This window comes from Manihot esculenta, chromosome 7, assembly GCF_001659605.2.
Source record: "Manihot esculenta cultivar AM560-2 chromosome 7, M.esculenta_v8, whole genome shotgun sequence".
Lineage (NCBI taxonomy): Eukaryota > Viridiplantae > Streptophyta > Magnoliopsida > Malpighiales > Euphorbiaceae > Manihot > Manihot esculenta.
The window spans coordinates 33686349-33708236 of NC_035167.2; the positions used below are offsets into that span (position 1 = coordinate 33686349).

The 21888-nt window shown below is 44.4% G+C and overlaps 1 protein-coding gene across 1 annotated transcript; it reads left to right on the plus strand.

Moving 5' to 3' along the window:
* The first annotated feature begins 5657 nt into the window (after positions 1-5657).
* On the plus strand, positions 5658-6221 carry LOC110619087 (serine/arginine-rich splicing factor SR45). The gene is made up of 2 exons (XM_021762340.1): positions 5658-5905; positions 6008-6221. Exons 1-2 carry the CDS (start codon positions 5658-5660, stop codon positions 6219-6221), a joined length of 462 nt encoding a protein of 153 aa, XP_021618032.1.
* The last annotated feature ends 15667 nt before the right edge of the window (positions 6222-21888 follow it).

Genomic DNA, 21888 nt, shown 5'->3' on the forward strand with positions numbered 1-21888 from the left:
CTTCTCCTCACATAAAGTGCCTAACGGCTACTTTGTTTTTTTTTTTTTTTTTAATTTTTATTGTTATTTAGGAACGGCTAGTTTTGCAAGGATGGGTCTTCTAAATATGCATGGACCAATTTTTATTGTGGGTTATATCTAATCTGGTCTTTTGCTGCTCCAAAAGCCGGCTGCTTCAAAATCCAACATAAACTAAGCCACGTAAGATCACTATTCAAATGAGATGGACGAAAAGACCATGCTACCCTGAGGAATTTGTATACTTAATGGGTTTGTTGTGATAATACAGACAAAAAGCATGGCCATTTTTGAGAAGTTAACTCATACGAGGATAAAAATAACACGAGATGTCTTTGTCTGATGCTATGCGAAAATAAAATTCCTGACCGGTTGTGGGGTTGAGGACGAAGAAGTGTTTAATTCACACCGTTAGATGGTGGGGTTGCGTGGAAGTCCCTATAAAGGCTAGCATAATCACCATGTAACGGATTAAGTTGAATTTGGGAAGCGGATATTAAATACATTTTTATATTTTTTTAAAACAAGTGTTTTTTTTTTGTTTCTTTTTTAATTTAAACAAATAAAAAAATCTTTAAATTAAAATTATATTAAATAAGTTCTTTACCTAAACAAGTTCTTGATGGTGCTTCATCCATTATCATTCTATCGCGGATAAATAATTATCCTCTATTTGTTCTGTCAAGATAATAGCTATTTTTTATTTTTTTCAAAGCGTGAAATTAATCCTTCCTATGATAAGTCTTTTTATTTTGTTTTACTAATCCGTATTTATTAAATAAGGATAAGAATACTCTTTTGATCGGTTATATTTATATTTTGCTTTTTACATTTTACTTGTTCTATGTTAATTATTTTCTTGCATGCTGGTGAATTTTTTTACTCTTTGAAAAAAAAATTTTTAAAAGCGATTTTTATCGATGGAAACTCAAAATCTTTTGCATCTTTTCTCTATTGACCTGCCATATTTAGTGCTTTGGAATATTAATATGTTTCTAGGATGCCGCTTCACAACCCGCACACAATCTTTATGATGGGACAAATGATTTTTTTTTTCCTCTTAACCAGTTGTCTCTATAATATTTATGTTAAAAATCAAATAATTACATAATCAAAAAATAAATACAAAAAAGTAAATAACACACAAATTTAATATAGATTATCAATTTGGCTATGTTCATAGCGACTAGAGTTTTTTTATTTTTCGGTGAGTTTTTCGATCAAAATATACTAGAAGAATATTACATATGTATATTACTAGAAAAAATATAAAAAGACAAAATACATGTGGATCCGCGACTGTGAGGTATGATGTACAATCCATAATATATCATTAATTTCCGTATCTTAACAATTCTCCCACTTGGAGACTAATCTAGTCAACCCAACCATCTTCATTCTCCATGCTAATATATCCAACAAAAATACTTAGCCGCAAATATCTTCCATACTACTGTAGAAGACCGATTGAGGCCTTGCACAACCCCAGCTTTTCAACATCAATATCTGATAACTCTAAATCTCCCTGGGCTCCATATTTGCTAGATCTGGTCCTCCATCGCCCCCTATTATATGGATCTGATTCCTTTTTGGGCTCCCTGACGGGTCTGTCAAATGGGTCTCTCCATGTTCTATCTGATGAAATGACCTACAAAATAAGAAAAAATGGTCAGGGGTCCACCGGGGATGCCCCGGCGGAGACCCTCCGACGTTTTAGTCAGGTTTCATGAATAAGAATAGTATATCTAGGCAAGAGTTGCAGAGAGAAAATAAAAATGGAGTTCAGGCAGGAGGAGAGAAAGAAGAAGATATCCCCTTGAAAGAGAAGACCCCCCAGTATATAGTGCTTCCTGTCCTTGTCACTCAGCTCCGTACCTACAGATGTGCCAGACGCCTGCTTCATGCATAACGGCCATTTAATTCGCCCGGACACGCATGCGAACAGGGTTGGTGAGTGATTGGGCCTACTCCCCTATTGGGCTTGTGCTCGTATCTGATTCGGATTGCCTGGGTCGTTTGGCCCAGGCTCGTGAAGTCGGGCCGTCTTTCGAGCGTACAATCTGATGGGCTTTGGACATGTGGCCTTCTTTTGGATCTGACCTTATTCCTGGGCTAGGAAAGATCTGGAGGTTATCAATTGCCCCTTTACCTCCTCATCGGTTATTCCATGACTGGTGAGGAGGTAAATACTTAGGCTCCATTAATGACCGTGCCGCTCGAGAACGGCTCTTGTCAAAACGTCCTTTACTTGCCTTATTTCTTTATCTCTTTACTTTGGTGTTTAAATGTATGGCGATCTGGAGACGTGTTCTTGATGATATTTCACCTCGGCCTGTGCATCATCATTATTTCCTACTCAGACTGTCTTCTGGCTTGTCAATTTTACTTACTTGATGGACCGGGCTGGCTCTACTGGGGCTTTGCTAGTCGAACTGACCTAGGCTAATAGCTCGGAGTCAGGTAAAGCTTCTGACTTGCAAGTTTTTCTTATTCTTATGAGGGCATTTCTGTTTTAGGCTCATGACCTCGTCAGTGCTACGAGCTTGGATATATAATACCTAGAGGAATGTCTTATTTGCATGACTGCCCCGTTTTAGACAATTTTAAATCTTGTTCTCGTTACGAGCTCAGACATCTTATCCCTCTGGATGTAACCTTTTGGCGATTAGGGTAGTCTGAGTTGTGTGATCCACTTGGATGGGGAGTTCGGTCTTTTGTCGTTTTCCTCTCCCAGGGTCATCTTTGCTAAGTGTTTGTTTACTGTGAGTTAATCCGAGCTGTGAGCAAGGTCTCTCGCTTTCGTTTGTCCTTTTGTGTTTTTCTACATTTGCAGGCCTTTTCATGTAAGGAGCTTGGCTTTCTGGTATGTCTTATATACTCAGCTTTATTCTACTTGAGCGTTTTCATGTCGCAAGTTTGTCCGAGCTGGGAGCTCGGTTCTTTGCTTTTTGCTTAGGCTTTTATGCCTATAGCCTGTGACGCTGCCCGTATCGCAAGCTCTGGAGTTCGGAATTTCCCCTTCTTCACTTTGGTGCCCCGAGCTCTTTTGTGAAGTCGGATTTAATTTCTTGCTTTCTTGTCGAGCCTTATTCGGGCTGTGTTTCAGTCTGACTGTTCGTTTGTTCGGTTTTAACTTTTCTTTTATAGGCTTACAGCCTTTCCGGTCCAGATATGAGGCCCCTCCAGGCTTCCGGGGAGGTTGATCCTAGATTGAAGGGGTCGGACTATCTGTTTTGGATTTGACCGTACTGTGGTTCGATTCTTTTGTATCTTGATGAGTCAGGGCTTTCTACTGCTCCATTTGGTTGTTCAGAATGGCTTATTTGGCTTTTTATGTTGCTCCTATCTCTTTGATTCTTTATCTGAGCGTTGGGCTCTCGTGTATGTATTGGCTGGTTAGGTTTTTTGCCCCCGAGTGTTTTACGGCTCTTTGCTGTTTAGACCTCTCTCTAGGCTAGTTGAGCTAGTTTAGTGCCAGCGGTCAATTCTCGAGGTCGGTGCCTCTTATGATTGTCACTGTTTCTCTGTATTTTGGTACGCATTTTGCTTAGGATTCACTTTGCCTTTAATTCGGTCTTCCTATTGGGTTTTCCAGTACCGAGCTCATTTTTTGAGGTCGGCATGGTGCTTTGGCGCTCTTGGCTATTGTGCCCCGAGCTCCTTCGGGAGGTCGGAGTCTGGTTTTTCATTGGTAGCTTAGGACTCATCTTTCGCGTGAGATCGGAGCTGTATTTTTATGAGTTGTCCCTGCACATGATATTGGAAATTTTTGCTCCGGGAGGCCCTTAAGACCTTCACCGACCGTTTTTGTCTTGTTTTCCCGGGAGTTCTAGGGGATCCCAGTCTTCGTGCTCCGGGAGGTCTTTAAGATCCTCACCGGCCATTTTTGTTTTGTTTTCCCGGGAGTTCTAGGGGATCCCGGTCTTCTTTGTTTTTCTGAGAGTTCTAGGGGATCCCGATCTTCGTGCTCCGGGAGGTCGTTTAAGATCCTCACCGGCCGTTTTTGTTTTGTTTTCCCGGGAGTTCTAGGGGATCCCGGTCTTCTTTGTTTTCCCGGGAGTTCTAGGGGATCTCGGTCTTCTTTATTTTTCCGGGAGTTCTAGGGGATCCCGGTCTTCGTGCTCCGGGAGGTCTTTTAAGATCCTCACCGGCCGTTTTTGTTTTGTTTTCCAGGGAGTTATAGGGGATCCCGGTCTTCTTTGTTTTTTCGGGAGTTCTAGGGGATCCTGGTCTTCGTGCTCCGGGAGGTCTTTTAAGATCCTCACCGGCCGTTTTTGTTTTATTTTTTCGGGAGTTCTAGGGGATCCCGGTCTTCTTTGTTTTCCCGGGAGTTCTAGGGGATCCCGGTCTTCGTGCTCCGGGAGGTCTTTAAGATCCTTACCGGCCGTTTTTGTTTTATTTTCCTGGGAGTTCTAGGGGATCCCAGTCTTCTACCTCTGAGGTATCTATGGCTCAGGGTCTTCTAAAGGATTCAAGATTTTTCTGCAAAATAAGAGCTTGCACAGAGCGTATATAACGAAGATGCTCGTTGTTAATTCAATTCATTAATAAATAATATGTCGCACATACCACTTAGTTTCATGTGTTAGATGGACGCAAATTTATTTTTCGGTAATTAATATCAAGGCATTAATTGCAATTGAATGCAAGATATTTTATTCTGCCTAATAAAAACTATCATAAAAAAGGTTATTTGTCCAATCACACAAGAAATCAATTTTAAAATAACAGGCAATTCAGGTGGTCAAATGAATTAATCTGACCTCGATAAAATCGTTTAGAAAACGAGACAGAAGCACACTCTAGTGTGTTCCAGCACCACTTCGCTCGACGTGCTCCTTGAATTGCGTCACCATACTGTAGGCGATAAGATCCATATTCCTAGCATTAAGTGCATCCATAAGAGCCATGACACAGTGGGCCTGAAACGCTTCGATCCGCTCGGGTTGGGTTGTATGGGAATCGCCGAAGAAGAGGAGGTAAAGGGGCATAGAGATTGAATTTTGTGAATTTTGGGGACCTAGCAGTGCATGACGGTACCATCGCAGAGATTGGTGGTGGAGGATTTGAGGCCCGCCTTAGTGCTTCTTTAGTTTAAACGCAGAAAACCAGCAACGATGGATTTGCTAAGACCGACGGCTTTACACGGACCACAGTAGAGAGTGGCGACTGGACGCAACGATCACTTTTATCCAACCTGAAATGTGAGCCCAATCTTCCACCGCGGCTCCGACTTCGATCACAGATCTAAGCTCGAGCACGGATCCGACCTCGATCATAGATCTAAGCTCGAGCACGGATCCGACCTCGATCATAGATCTAAGCTCGAGTACGGATCTGATCTCAATGAGTAATCTAACGCTGTGCTTATTGGATTTTCCAAGCCTTTCTGTCTTGCTATTACGACCAGGAATGCGGGATTGACCTCGGACATGACTTCGACCTTAGGCGTACATCTATCCGACTTCACGATTTCGGTCTCGAGCTTGAGTCCGTCGACTGTTAAGCATGAGCTGATAAGGAGCTGTGAAGCACTGGACAGATAAAACTCACATGGTTCTTGCCCCTTCTTTCTGTCGCACAATTTCACCGTAGGAGTTTACCCAGGGTTTCTTGTCCGCTGTTGTTGGCTTGTATCCATGGTGAAGCCAAAGCGAGGCCGTTTGCCGCCTTCCGATTCTGGCTCGGGTTCATTGTCCAGGTCCCGCTCGAAGTCATGGTCACGCTCTTACTCTGGTTCAGATTCTCGCTCCAGCCCACGCTCCTGGTCTTTGTCCTCCCGATCTCGTTCCAAATCGTTCTCTTCATCCTCCTCCCCTTCTCGCAGCCTCAGCTCCGTTAGTCGCAGCCCTACTGCTCATAGAAAGAGTTTCGCTGTAGTGGCTAAGTGAGGTCATTGTCCACACCTGCAATCTAGAAAGACTTCTCCGCTAAGGAAGATTTCTCCCATTCGTGAGTCTCTTGTTCTTCACATTGGCTCACTCAGCAGGAATGTGCATGAAGGCCATTTAAAAGAGATATTCAGTAACTTTGGTGAGGTTGTACATGTGGAGCTGGCAATTGACCATACTGTTAATCTTCCCAAGGGATATGGATATGTTGAACTCAAGGCAAGGGCTGATGCTGAGAAGGCCTTAATATACATGGATGGGACCCAGATTGATGGCAATGTTGTTCGAGCAAGGTTCACATTACCTCCGTGACAGGGGGTTTCACCACCCCCAAAACCTATTGCTGCCGGCCTCGTAACCTAACCGACCTTTGAGTTCATCCATCTCGAGCAGCCCGGATGTTTGATTATTTCTCATTGTCTCATTTCTCATTGTCTCCATGTTGCTCCGATGCTTGAGGGGCGCTGCTCTGCAACCGAGTTGGATGGCCCTGAATCGTGTCTCATCTGACCTCATGCCTCATCCGACCTGAAATGTTAGTCCGACCTCGTCTATTTTTTATTTATTAATCTTGTTTCTAACCTGCTAACCTGAGATTTCACAGCCGATCTGCCCCTCTCACCTTGACAATATATACACAGCCAACTCACAAAATATATATATCATTGATTCTTTTTTCTTTTTATAGAAAAGATTAAAATCTATACTCATAGACAAGCATTTCGATCTGAAGTTTCACCTCGTCAGATCTCAAAGAAAAAGTTAGTAGTAATAAAATTTAATAAATGTTAAAATAAACAACGAGGGCAGGAAAATGAAGATTAAAAGACTGTCAAGATATTCTTGAACTAGCTGGGTCTTTCTTTTCAGCTAGGCTATTCAGCTGGGTTATTGTAAATCTCCAGCTTTCTTTTCGCATAAGCTTTCATACCTCCATGTGGATCTCAATGGGTGGATTTAGGAACTCCGGTGACGAAAAGATCTCCTTCGTTCCCACAGACGGTGCCATTTGATAACTCTAAATCTCCCTGGGCTCCATATTTACTAGATCTGGTCCTCCCTCGTCCCCTATTATATGGATCTGATTCCTTTTTGGGCTCCCTGACGGGTCTGTCAAATGGGTCTCTCCATGTTCTATCTGATGAAAGGACCTATAAAATAAGAAAAAATGGTCAGGGGTCCACCGGAGATGCCCCGGCGGAGACCCTCCGACGTTTTAGTCAGGTTTCATGAATAAGAATTGTAACGACCCCAAAATGGACCGTCACCGGCGCTAGGATTCAGGTCGGCTTAAGGCCGCCAGAACCCATAGCAAGCCTGCTATACTCTCTGTGTACCTGTAAATCTCATACATGATCATACATTTGATGTGAAAATAAAAACTCTTTTCCTGATCCAAGGCTTAACCCGTGCATGCACTATCTCTGTCTGTACCCCTGACTAGAGCTGGCTCTAGATGGGTTATCTCATACCTGTTAAGCCTGATTTTTCACATACTCAGCAAAATAAATACATAAACAGATCATGTACAAAAATCAAAGATTTACAACACAACTATGTCAAGCACAGTTCTAACTGTAAACACAATTAACACATCTCTTTAATATTACATGTCCATTCTAAGCTATTACAAGTTTCTTCTCTTATTTCTGACCTCTTCTGACCTTCCCCTGTACACTGTACACTGAAATCCTGCAAGACTGGGATTAAGGGAGTGGGATGAGCTCTATAGCCCAGTGAGTAGAATAACAAAATCAGTCATAAAATATGATCTCATGGAATGCGTCATAACACAGACAAGCCACATCAAGAGTAAACCTGTCACCACATAGCCTCAGTAACTTCCGTGCCAGGGCGTAGAATCGAGCTCCTGGTCTTCCTGTCATATATGTATATGTGTATAACACCTCTGTACTTACCATTGCCAGGGCGTAGTCAAAGGCTCCTGGTCTTTACTATACCTGCCAGGGCGTAGTCAAAGGCTCCTGGTCTTAACTCAGAGACTATTGGATCATTCAGCATTTACTCACACCAACAATTAACAATGCAATGCAACATATTCGTGATTACTAATGCAGTCAACCTATTTACATAATCATGATGCATGAGATATGCTAAAACCTTCCATTGTTTCATTAAAAGTACTAAGTTTAGTTCCACTCACCTCTGGCTCTGGACTGACTCTGCAGGTTCAGTAAACTCTGGAGCAGTACTCACTGCTGCTCTCTCTGGTTCCTCTGGTCTGTAACACATAAAGACTTAAATGAGGGACCAAACTACCTTAAAATCACTCTATTGACTTACCCAAGAATCCCCTTAATCTCACTCTAAAACTCAGGCAAAGCATGCAAAAAGAAAAGCTGGACAGAACACTTTCGGCGGCAGGTTCGGCGGCCGAATGTCCTCTCCAGAGACGAAACTCAAGCACCTTCGGCGGCACCTTCGGCGGCCGAATCCCCTAAACAGAGCCGAACATGCAAAAACACTCGGGGCAAACTGTGGCAACCAAGCCACCATGCAGGAGGTTCGGCGGCCGAATGAACCTTCGGCTGCCGAACCTGAGTTCCTCCAGAACTCAGCTTCAACAGCAAACCATCTCCTTCTTTCCTTCAACTTCTCCAAACATGAATATTTTCCACTATTCACCACACATATACGCAAGTATATGATCACAGGGGTCCAAAACTATCGAATAACCCCAAACAACAAAATAAACATAACACATAAACATAACTACATGCATAAAGCATCAAAACTACCATTTTTCACCTAAACATGCATCTCTAACCAAACCTCTACAAAACTTCTGGAAAACCTTACAATAAGGTCAAGATCTTCACTTACCTTCTGTAACCACGAAGATGAACGATCTGAACAAAGAAAAATGGCTCAATCTCTCTTCAAACTCACTAAACTCACAACCTTGCTTTTACAAGTCAAAACCTCCAAAACCTTTGAACACTTAACCAAAATCCTTGCATGAACAGCCTAAGCACTTGCAGATGAGTCATAAGAGGCGTGGCCTATCCCATGGCAAGATTCTGAGGCCACCAGCTGTCCAAAACAGTGACTCAGCTAACTGGCCACCTCAGCTTCGGCTGCCCAATCACATGCAAAACCATGCAACATTCGGGGGCCGAACCTGAACTTCGGAAGCCGAACATTGGGCACTTTCGGCAGCCGAACTTACCTTCGGCGGCCGAACTTGGCTCATCTGCCTTGGTTCAGTTTAGCTCAAAACTTAGTTCCATTTATCTTAAAACAAACATTGCAACACATCATAACACTTAGTACAACATAAATCCTACCCTTTTTAGAATTCCGACACCCCGAATTTCACCGGACTACAGGAATTCCGGTGCCGGATTCTAGCCGGGTATTACATTCTCCCCCCCTTAAGAACATTCGTCCTCGGATGTTCCTAAAACAAACAACAATCATAACAAAAGGAGGAAACGAACCTCAAAACAGATGTGGATACTGCTGGAGCATAGACTCCCGCGTCTCCCACGTGCATTCTTCTAGGTTATGGTGGTTCCACAACACTTTCACCATCGGAATCTCCTTGTTCCTTAGCTGTCTGATCTGTGTGTCCAGAATCCGTACTGGCTGCTCTATATAAGTGAGATCCCCTAGAATCTCCACATCAGGTGCACTCATAACCTGATCCGGATCTGACACAAATTTTCGTAGCATAGAAACATGAAACACCGGGTGAATCCTCTCCATAGAAGTAGGTAAATCTAGCTTATATGATACATTTCCGATCCTCTGTAAAATCTCAAAGGGTCCAATGTATCGTGGAGCTAACTTACCTTTCTTCCCAAAACGAACCACTCCTTTTATTGGAGACACTTTCAGCAATACCCAATCCCCCTCCTGAAACTCTAACAGTTTCCTGCGAACATCTGCATAACTTTTCTATCTACTCTGTGCTATTCTGATTCTCTCTCTGATTACGGGCACTGTTTTACTGGTAATCTCTACCAACTCTGGTCCGGCAAGAGTTTTCTCTCCTACCTCTTCCCAGCAAACAGGTGATCTGCATTTCCTCCCATATAATGCTTCATAAGGAGCCATCCCAATGCTAGCATGATGACTGTTATTGTAGGCAAACTCCACCAAAGGTAGATGCTGCCTCCAAGAACCGCCAAAGTCTAACACACACATTCTAAGCATGTCCTCTATGGTCTGGATGGTCCTCTCTGACTGTCCATCAGTCTGTGGGTGAAAAGCAGTACTAAAATCTAATTTCGTGCCCATAGCATTCTGCAAACTTCGCCAGAATCTGGAGGTAAACTGAGGTCCTCTGTCTGAAACTATAGACACTGGGACTCCATGTAATCTCACTATCTCATCCAGATACACCTGTGCTAACTTATCCACAGAATAGTTACTCCTAACTGGAATGAAATGAGCAGATTTCGTGAGTCTGTCCACAATCACCCATATAGAGTCTATCCTGTTGGATGCTGCCGGTAAGCCCACGACGAAATCCATAGCTATGTTTTCCCATTTCCATTCTGGAATCGGCAGTGGGTTAAGCATTCCTGTCGGCTTCTGATGTTCTAACTTCACCCTCTGACAAGTTTCACAGGCTGTCACAAACTGCGCCACTTCCTTTTTCATGGCTGGCCACCAATATACTCTCTTTAGGTCTCGATACATCTTGGTGGCTCCTGGGTGAACACTATATCGTGCATTATGAGCTTCCCTCATAATGTCTTCCTTCAGACTGTTATTATCTGGTACACAAAGTCGACTTCCAAAACGAAGGATCCCTTTGCTGTCAAATCTGAACTCTGCACTGTTGCCTGACTGAACAGTCCTGGCAATTTTCATCAACTCAGGGTCCTCGTGCTGTCTCTGTGCTATCTGCTCCAGAAACACTGGTGTCACTCTCATCTGTGCTATCAACGCACCTATACCAGACAACTCTAGCTGTAACCCCTCATCGATAAGCTTATAAAGCTCCATCACTACTGGTCTCCGCTCTGTTGCTATATGAGATAAACTGCCTAGTGACTTCCGACTTAAGGCATCTGCCACCACATTTGCCTTACCCGGATGATACTGGATCTTACAATCATAATCACTAAGCAATTCTACCCATCTTCTCTGCCTCAAATTCAGTTCTCTCTGGCTCAAAATGTATTGTAAACTCTTGTGATCAGTGAAGATCTCGCATTTAACCCCGTAGAGGTAATGCCTCCACATCTTGAGTGCAAAGATAACTGCCGCCATCTCAAGGTCATGGGTGGGGTAATTCAACTCGTGCTTCTTTAACTGTCTAGAAGCATAAGCAATCACCCTATCCTGCTGCATCAGAACACAACCCAATCCCACTCGAGATGCATCACAGAACACTGTGAAATCCTTGTCACTAACAGGCAGAGCTAGCACTGGTGCTGTAGTCAATCTCCTCTTGAGCTCCTCAAAGCTCTCTTCACACTGGTCTGACCATATAAACTTCTGGTTCTTCTGAGTCAGTTTGGTCATAGGAGCTGCTATCTTTGAGAAGTCCTGTACGAACCTCCTGTAGTAACCTGCCAGTCCCAGAAAACTTTTAATCTCAGTCACTGTAGTGGGTCTGGGCCAGTTAGCTACAGCCTCTATCTTCTTGGGGTCTACCTCAATTCCATCTGCTGATACCACATGTCCCAAGAAGGAAATGCTCCCCAACCAAAACTCACACTTCGAGAACTTGGCATATAAACCATGCTCTCTCAGTGTCTGCAGAACTATCCTCAGATGCTGGGCATGTTCTTCTGCATTTCTGGAATACACTAAGATGTCATCAATAAAAACAATCACAAAGTGATCTAGAAATTCACTGAATACCCTGTTCATGAGATCCATGAATGCTGCAGGGGCATTAGTCAACCCGAACGGCATCACTAAGAACTCATAATGCTCATATCTCGTCCGGAATGCTGTTTTCGACACATCTGTCTCTCTGACTCTCAACTGATGATACCCGGATCTCAGATCTATTTTAGAGAAACAACCTGCTCCAGCTAGCTGGTCAAACAGATCATCAATCCGAGGTAGAGGATACCTATTCTTGGTAGTGACCTTGTTTAACTGTCTGTAGTCAATACAAAGTCTGAGGGATCCATCCTTCTTTCTGACAAAAAGTACTGGAGCACCCCAAGGTGAGGTACTAGGGCGGATGAAACCCTTATCTACCAAGTCCTGTAACTGTTCTTTCAACTCCTTTAACTCTGCTGGCGCCATCCTGTAGGGAGGAATAGAGATAGGTCTGGTATCAGGCAGCAATTCGATTTCAAACTCTATCTCCCTACCAGGTGGTAGTCCTGGAAGTTCGTCTGGGAAAACATCAAGAAACTCTCGAACTACTGGTACTGCGGCTGGTTCCCTAACCTGACTGTCTAGCTCTCTCACATGAGCTAGAAACCCCTGACAACCCCTCCTAAGCAAACGACGAGCTTGAAGGGCTGAAATCATACCTCTGGGTGTACCTCTCCTGTCTCCTCTGAAGACACACTCTGATCCATCCTGGTCTCTGAGACTCACTATCTTCTCTCTACAGTCCAAAGTAGCACTATATGCAAATAGCCAATCCATCCCTAGAATGACATCAAAATCTGTCAAGTCTAGAACCACAAGGTCAGCTGGAAGGCATCTACCCTCTATAAACACTAGACTGAAGCGACAGACTGACACTGCCACTGATGGGTCACATCTAGGTCCACTGACCCAGAGAGGATACTCTAACTCAGAACTGATCAAACCCAATCTCTCTATGGCTCTCGAAGCAATAAAGGAATGAGAAGCACCGGGGTCCATCAAAGCATACACATCTGAACACCCAATGATGAGATTACCTGACACCACTGTGTTCGACATGTTTGCCTCCTCCTGAGTCATGGTGAAAATCCGTGCTGGGGCTACAGGATTTCCACCTCGGGAACCTGCTGCTGAAGTAGAGGCTGCCCCTCTCCCTCTACCTCTACCACTACCCTGAGGCATAGCTGAAGCTGCTGGCTGCCCTACTGGCTGTGCTACACTGCCTGAACTCATCTGCTGGGAAGGTGCCACAAAAGTCACCTGAGGACACTCTCGAGCAATATGCCCTTCCTGTCCACATCTAAAACAAGCTGTAGATCCCAACTGACAAGTTCCTCTGTGTGGTCTCCCACATCTCCTACATGCTGGAACAGCTGTGCCAAAGCTTGAGCCACTACCCATTCCCAGACCTGACTTGACTTTACTCCAGAACCCTTTCCTTGTTCCTCTCGCTCTATCCCATCTCTTACTGCCTGTAGAACCTGAACTGGGGGCCTTCGAACCCGAAGCCTGTGCCTTTGACTGTTTCTGAATATTGGCACTAGCTTCCATCTTCCTGGCTGCATCTATAATAGAGTGAAAACTCTCCTTTTCTGCTGGAAGGATCAAAGAAGAATACCTGGGATGAAGTCTCATGGTATATCTCCTCGCCTTCTTCTGATCAGTATCATAGGCCTGACCCACGTACTGAAGCAGATCCAGGAACTTATCTGTGAACTCATCAACAGTCATCTCATCTGTTTGTCTTAACTGTTCAAACTCAATTATCTTCATCTCCCTGGAACTATCAGGAAAAGCCCACCCTGCAAACTCATTAGCGAACTCTCCCCACGACATACTGTTCATTCTGGGCTCTATATAGTTCTTAAACCATTCTCGAGCCTTCTTACACTTCAGTGTAAATCCTGCCATCTCTATGGCTCTACTGTCATCTGTACCCAACTCATCAGTGATCATCTTTACAAATCTCAGGTACTCAAATGGATCATCTCCTGTGTTAAACTTAGGAGCATCCAATTTAAGGTACTCAGTCATCTTTACCTTCCTTCCAGATGAACTAGATGAAACCATTTGGGCAATAGGGGCTACTGGTTCTGTTTGTGGTGATGGAGGTGCTGGTTCATTTATTTCTGGGTGTGCTGCACTTGGATGTATAGGGGAGGGTGGATACATAGGATATGGTGGATATGATGGGTAATAGTGAGGATATGGCATATATGGCGTGTATGTAGGATATGGGTCAAAACGAGAGTATTCCGACATACCCTCCATCGGATACTCTGGATCCTGAAACAAGGATGGATAACCATAACCTGAGGCCTGAACGCCTCCCTCGGATTCTCCCATACCTTCATCCATAGACGGATCAGTCTCCATAGCCTCCCTCTCTTCCTCTGATCTACCTCCTCTAACTATTCCTCTTCTGCTCTCGTCCACAGACCTTCTAGGGTCTATTGACATGCCTTCCCTGCTAGATCTTTGAGACCTTGCCCTTGGCAATGCAGGAGGACGAGCAGCTAATCCCTCACTATCTGATGGGACTCCAGTCAATCGAGCTGATCGACGAGTTCCTCGCATCTTACCTCTGAAAACAACACATACTATAGCATATCAGCACATAAACACATATATCTTACTCACATGCATATGCATCATATAGCATCAAAAGACAGGACTCAACATCCTATCCTAATGGACATGATTCCTATTGTGCTTGACCAACTCTAGTCTCTATGAGCCCGACACTCTCTCTATAGGTCCGATCATATGAACCTAGGGCTCTGATACCAATCTGTAACGACCCCAAAATGGACCGTCACCGGCGCTAGGATTCAGGTCGGCTTAAGGCCGCCAGAACCCGTAGCAAGCCTGCTATACTCTCTGTGTACCTGTAAATCTCATACATGATCATACATTTGATGTGAAAATAAAAACTCTTTTCCTGATCCAAGGCTTAACCCGTGCATGCACTATCTCTGTCTGTACCCCTGACTAGAGCTGGCTCTAGATGGGTTATCTCATACCTGTTAAGCCTGGTTTTTCACATACTCAGCAAAATAAATACATAAACAGATAATGTACAAAAATCAAAGATTTACAACACAACTATGTCAAGCACAGTTCTAACTGTAAACACAATTAACACATCTCTTTAATATTACATGTCCATTCTAAGCTATTACAAGTTTCTTCTCTTATTTCTGACCTCTTCTGACCTTCCCCTGTACACTGTACACTGAAATCCTGCAAGACTGGGATTAAGGGAGTGGGATGAGCTCTATAGCCCAGTGAGTAGAATAACAAAATCAGTCATAAAATATGATCTCATGGAATGCGTCATAACACAGACAAGCCACATCAAGAGTAAACCTGTCACCACATAGCCTCAGTAACTTCCGTGCCAGGGCGTAGAATCGAGCTCCTGGTCTTCCTGTCATATATGTATATGTGTATAACACCTCTGTACTTACCATTGCCAGGGCGTAGTCAAAGGCTCCTGGTCTTTACTATACCTGCCAGGGCGTAGTCAAAGGCTCCTGGTCTTAACTCAGAGACTATTGGATCATTCAGCATTTACTCACACCAACAATTAACAATGCAATGCAACATATTCGTGATTACTAATGCAGTCAACCTATTTACATAATCATGATGCATGAGATATGCTAAAACCTTCCATTGTTTCATTAAAAGTACTAAGTTTAGTTCCACTCACCTCTGGCTCTGGACTGACTCTGCAGGTTCAGTAAACTCTGGAGCAGTACTCACTGCTGCTCTCTCTGGTTCCTCTGGTCTGTAACACATAAAGACTTAAATGAGGGACCAAACTACCTTAAAATCACTCTATTGACTTACCCAAGAATCCCCTTAATCTCACTCTAAAACTCAGGCAAAGCATGCAAAAAGAAAAGCTGGACAGAACACTTTCGGCGGCAGGTTCGGCTGCCGAATGTCCTCTCCAGAGACGAAACTCAAGCACCTTCGACGGCACCTTCGGCGGCCGAATCCCCCAAACAGAGCCGAGCATGCAAAAACACTCGGGGCAAACTGTGGCAACCAAGCCACCATGCAGGAGGTTCGGCGGCCGAATGAACCTTCGGCTGCCGAACCTGAGTTCCTCCAGAACTCAGCTTCAACAGCAAACCATCTCCTTCTTTCCTTCAACTTCTCCAAACATGAATATTTTCCACTATTCACCACACATATACGCAAGTATATGATCACAGGGGTCCAAAACTATCGAATAACCCCAAACAACAAAATAAACATAACACATAAACATAACTACATGCATAAAGCATCAAAACTACCATTTTTCACCTAAACATGCATCTCTAACCAAACCTCTACAAAACTTCTGGAAAACCTTACAATAAGGTCAAGATCTTCACTTACCTTCTGTAACCACGAAGATGAACGATCTGAACAAAGAAAAATGGCTCAATCTCTCTTCAAACTCACTAAACTCACAACCTTGCTTTTACAAGTCAAAACCTCCAAAACCTTTGAACACTTAACCAAAATCCTTGCATGAACAGCCTAAGCACTTGCAGATGAGTCATAAGAGGCGTGGCCTATCCCATGGCAAGATTCTGAGGCCACCAGCTGTCCAAAACAGTGACTCAGCTAACTGGCCACCTCAGCTTCGGCTGCCCAATCACATGCAAAACCATGCAACATTCGGGGGCCGAACCTGAACTTCGGAAGCCGAACATTGGGCACTTTCGGCAGCCGAACTTACCTTCGGCGGCCGAACTTGGCTCATCTGCCTTGGTTCAGTTTAGCTCAAAACTTAGTTCCATTTATCTTAAAACAAACATTGCAACACATCATAACACTTAGTACAACATAAATCCTACCCTTTTTAGAATTCCGACACCCCGAATTTCACCGGACTACAGGAATTCCGGTGCCGGATTCTAGCCGGGTATTACAAGAATAGTATATCTAGGCAAGAGTTGCAGAGAGAAAATAAAAATGGAGTCCAGGCAGGAGGAGAGAAAGAAGAAGATATTCCCTTGAAAGAGAAGAACCCCCAGTATATAGTGCTTCCTGTCCTTGTCACTCAGCTCCGTACCTACAGATATGTCAGACGCCTGCTTCATGCATAACGGCCATTTAATTCGCCCGGATACGCATGCGAACAGGGTTGGTGAGTGATTGGGCCTACTCCCCTATTGGGCTTGTGCTCGTATCTGATTCGAATTGCCCTGGGTCGTTTGGCCCAGGCTCGTGAAGTCGGGCCGTCTTTCGAGCGTACAATCTGATGGGCTTTGGACCTGTGGCCTTCTTTTGGATCTGACCTTATTCCTGGGCTAGGAAAAATCTGGAGGTTATCAATATCTATAGTCAACATGTCTGCTGGATTCTTAGTACCTTCAATATTCTTCAAGCACATCTCACCTTCTTCCACCAGACTGCGAGTGAAGTGGTATCTATGCCAGATGTGCTTTGTTATGAAGTGATATATTAGGTTCTTCACTAACAGTATGTCACTCTGACTATCAGTGAAAAGAACCTTGTCAACTATGCATTAAGCATCTCTGATTTCTCATTACTATAGTTTGCAAAGCCTTCTGTATCTGCTAAGTTTAAAAATGCTTTCTTAATTTGAGTTACCTATGAGATTCTCATGGAGACTGACCTTTCAAGTGCTTGAACTTGCCCCATTTTATCATTAATTGTGCCCCCCAAATTCTTTCCAAGGAGGCTGTATTGCTCTAGAAAAGGCCCTAATGCTTTGCCTACTTCCACAAACTCCAACTTAATTTTTCCATTCTTTGATCAAATTCTTACACATTTATACATTTGTTCCATTGTCTTATATTTAAATAAAATACTAGTAATTCAAAGGTTACTTTGCTCTTAATAAAGTATATCTTATTTGTTGATTAATAATAACTTCTCTAATAGTAAAATGCATAGTGAATAAAGAAAAACAAAATAATAGTAGAAGAGAACTTTTTAAATAATTAATTTGAAAAACTTAAAGGACAATGTCAAAAAACACAAATAAATACAAATATCAAATCAAACAGAAATTACTTCCATTTAACAACAATATTTTTTTTTCTTATAACATTGAAAAGAGATGGACAAAACTCAGATGTCACAATACAATTTGTTGAATTCATTTTTAAGTGAATCGAAGTCCTTTCAGCATGTTCTACCTTCGGCTACTAAAAACTGAAATTAAAAAAAATAAATTTATTTAAAAATAATAAAGAATTTCAATTAAAAATAATATAGAATAATTACTGATAACCACAAATATATAGTAAACAAAAAAATAAAGTGGAATGTAAATCATACCTATGATGACCATGTCTCATACTTCGCCCAGGTGGCAATGGTTTAATTGGAGAGTTCAATGCTGTTGATACATTCCTCTCTTCACTACTAACTGGGGAGGGATGTCTGGAGCGGGATCTTGGTAGTCTAGGAGGTTTATTTGGCAAATCTGTAGGAAAAAGATCGCTTATTCCTACATTGCTTCTAGAATGTTCAGGACTAATAAGTCGCTTATTAGCGGCTTTATCATCCATCTCATCTCCAGCGGCTCTATTATCCATCTCATCTCTAGCTTGCTCTTGAGGAGTAGGATTCTCTACATCGCAACTCCCACCAGCTGATCCTATTTGGATGGAGGCAACAGCTTCACGATTTCGGTCCAACTCCCTTAAAAGATTTTTTAGTGCAAAAATAGCAGCACCTAAACCTACTGCTATATAACAACTAATGCCACCTGATGACCGCTGGATTTCTCCACCCCGGTCAGGGGCCAAGCCCTTAATCATGGCCCATCGCTCAGAGGCCCACACGACCCCAATACAAACAGGTCTAGCCCGTTCGAATCTTGATACAGGGTCCATGTGGATTTCTCAACCAGGCCGACCCAGTCTTCACTGCCTCTCAGGCCGGCTCAGCCCTCATGGCTCCTCAGGATGATCCTCCTTGGGTTCAGTCTTATTCCTATTTCCCGGCCCAGTCCGAAATCGGGAAGAAGGCCCCATCTTCAGCGTTGTAGACCCGTCCACACACGCACGAAGTGAATCGGGGGCCGTTACGCATGAGACATGTACCGAATATCCTCGTACGATCGTATTAATATGGCAGAGACAGGTGGTCCAATGATAGCCGGGCCGTTGCACGTCACTAGCATAGGAGAAAAAGAGATAAAAGGAGAATGATCCTCCCCTAAGCTCTAAGTTTTTCATTATTCCAAAAACCTCTGTAAAACCCTATTTCTCTGGATCTCAGATTATCAATTGGCGTCGTCTGTGTGAACCGAAGGAGATCTTTTCATCACCGGAGTTCCACTCTTAACAAAACCCACTGAGATCCACGATGGCTAATCACAATGAAAGCAACCTTAACATCCCAAATGACCTGAGCTCTGCCTAGGAGGGGCAACAGTTCTCCTTTTCTAGTCCTACAACACTAAATAACCAAACACCTATTCCTCTCAATCCCTCGCCAAGCTTGGCAGGGAATGCTCCCACTGCTACCTTATCTAACCAGGACCTTCAATCCATGGCCCTCCAACTACAGAATACCGCCCACTGGTTGGGGCAGATAATGCAACAAAGGGGCCTCAGCACCCCGGTAAATACACTCCCAGTGGTAGAAGAACCCCAAACCAATGAGCCCCAACCTGCCCTTGACCGCCTTCAAACCAGCAGCCGCGGTACCGGAGAAAAGGGGAGAAGAGCCGGGGAAGAGGAAGAACCGGAGGCTCGAGTCCATGGAAGGAGGGTGAGGGAGATGATAGAGAATGATGAGGCTGACAACTATTCCACCGGGACAACCAGGTGGACGAGAAGTGAAGCAGAGGAGGAGGAATACCACCTGGAGAAGAAACCCAGGCTGGAAGATGAGAATGTGGACCAAAAGCTGCAGAAGTTGAGAGAACAGCTCTTGGTCGAGCTGGGAAAGAAGGATCAGAGCCAAACCCTCCTGCCCACTTCCTCGCCCTTCTCAAAATGGATACAACATGAGACTATTCCCAAGAAATTCATGATGCCTTCTATGGCAGCGAATGACGGGGCTGGCAACCCGAGGGAGCACGTCATGAACTACAAGACCGTCATGGAGCTGCAAACTTTATCGGATGCCTTGATGTGCAAGGTATTCCCAACGACGCTCTCGGGGCCAGTGCGGCCGTGGTTTAACAGCCTCGAGGCTGGGAGTATCAGCAGTTTTGGGGATCTGGCCACTCGCTTCATCAGCCGGTTTATTGCCGGAGTGCCCGCAGATAGGAAGACGAGCTACCTGGAGACAATCAGGCAGAGAGGAGACGAATCGCTCAGGGAGTACGTAGCTCGTTTCAATATAGAGGCCCTGCAGATCTCCGAGCTCGATGAAGGAAGGGCTGTAGAAGCCATGCAGAAGGGGACGACCTCAGCAGAGTTCTTCGGCTCGTTAAGTAGGAAGCCTCCGACCTCACTGGCCGAGTTGATGAAGAGGGTTGAGAAGTATATAAGGCAGGATGACGCCTTGGTGACAAGCCGATTCGCCAAGGGAGTGGCAGGTAAGGAGAAAACCCCGGAGGAAAGGAAGCCGGAGAAGCAAGAGAAGAGACATGGCAAAAGGCCTGAGCCTTACAGACAGCCCTGGGAGCGAAGGGACCAAAGACCTCTCCCTCCTCGGGCCTCAGAACAAAGGTCACTCCCCCCGTGGGTCCCAGAAACACCGACTCCCCTCAACGTTTCTAGAGCCGAAGTGCTCATGGCCGTCCAGGACAAGGAGTTCCTCCAATGGCCTCGGCCCATGAAAACAAAAGCAAATCAGAGAGATCCTGACAAGTATTGTCAGTACCATCGCGCACACGGCCACGACACCAACAACTGCTTCCAATTGATAGCAGAAATAGAAAGGCTGATAAGGAGAGGGCACCTGAAAAACTTCGTTAAAAGACCGGAGGGACAGAGACCTCAGCCTAATCCAGCAGTCCTAGTACAGAGGAGAACGAGAGCTGGACCAGTGAATGATGGATCCAGTGAGACCATCAATATGGTTGTTGGGGGAACGTCATTTGCAGATTTGGCATACTAAGGGCGCTCATCTCAGATAATGGTAGACAATTTGATTGTAGCACCTTCAAAGCATTTACGGCGAACGTGGGCATATGGCACAAATTCTCCTCCATAGCCCATCCTCAAACTAATGGTCAAACAGAGGTTACCAACAGAGCTATCCTCCAAGGATTAAAGAAACGGCTGGATGGGACAAAGGCGAACTGGGCAGAAGAGCCCAACAGTATCCTGTGGGCACTCCGAACTACCCCTAGAGCGTCCACTAAAGAAACGCCCTTTGCACTTGCTTACGACACAGAGAACGTAGTCCCAGTCGAGCTGCAAATCCCCACTCATCGAGTCCAATTTGTTAACGAGAACACTAACGACGACAAATTAAGGAGCAACTTGGACGCCCTCGAAGAAATTAGGGAGGAAGCTCAAGTCCGAACTGCTGCTTATCAACAACGGGCAGCCCGTTACTGCAACCAAAAGGTCAGGGAAAGAAGTCTAAAGGTAGGGGACCTAGCCCTAAGAAACTTGGAAGTTACGGGAAAAAGAGCGGCAGTGGGCAAGTTGGCACCAACCTGGGAGGGCCCATTCAGGATAGCAAAAGTGGTTAGGCCAGGAGTATACCGAATTGAAGATATGCAGGGAAACCCTGAGCTCCATGCCTGGAATATCCAGCACTTGAAGAGGCATTTCCCTTGAAATATTTGTAAAGAAAAATATTGTACTCTGAAAAGCACAAATGAATAAAATAACGCCATTCTTTACATAATGATGTTATCTCTATTATGAATGTCACTTCTCATTGAAAAAGAAAGAACATAATATGAAGACCCTGAGACATAGAGACCTTAGAGGTAGAAGACCGGGATCCCCAAGATCTCCCGGATACAAGTCCAGGATCCCCAAGATCTCCTGGCAATGAAGACCTTGAGACATAGAGACCTCAGAGGTAGAAGACCGGGATCCCCAAGATCTCCCGGATACAAGTCCAGAATCCCCAAGATCTCCTGGCAATGAAGACCCTGAGACATAGAGACCTCAGAGGTAGAAGACCGGGATCCCCAAAATCTCCCGGATACAAGTCCAGGATCCCCAAGATCTCCTGGCAATGAAGACCCTGAGACATAGAGACCTCAGAGGTA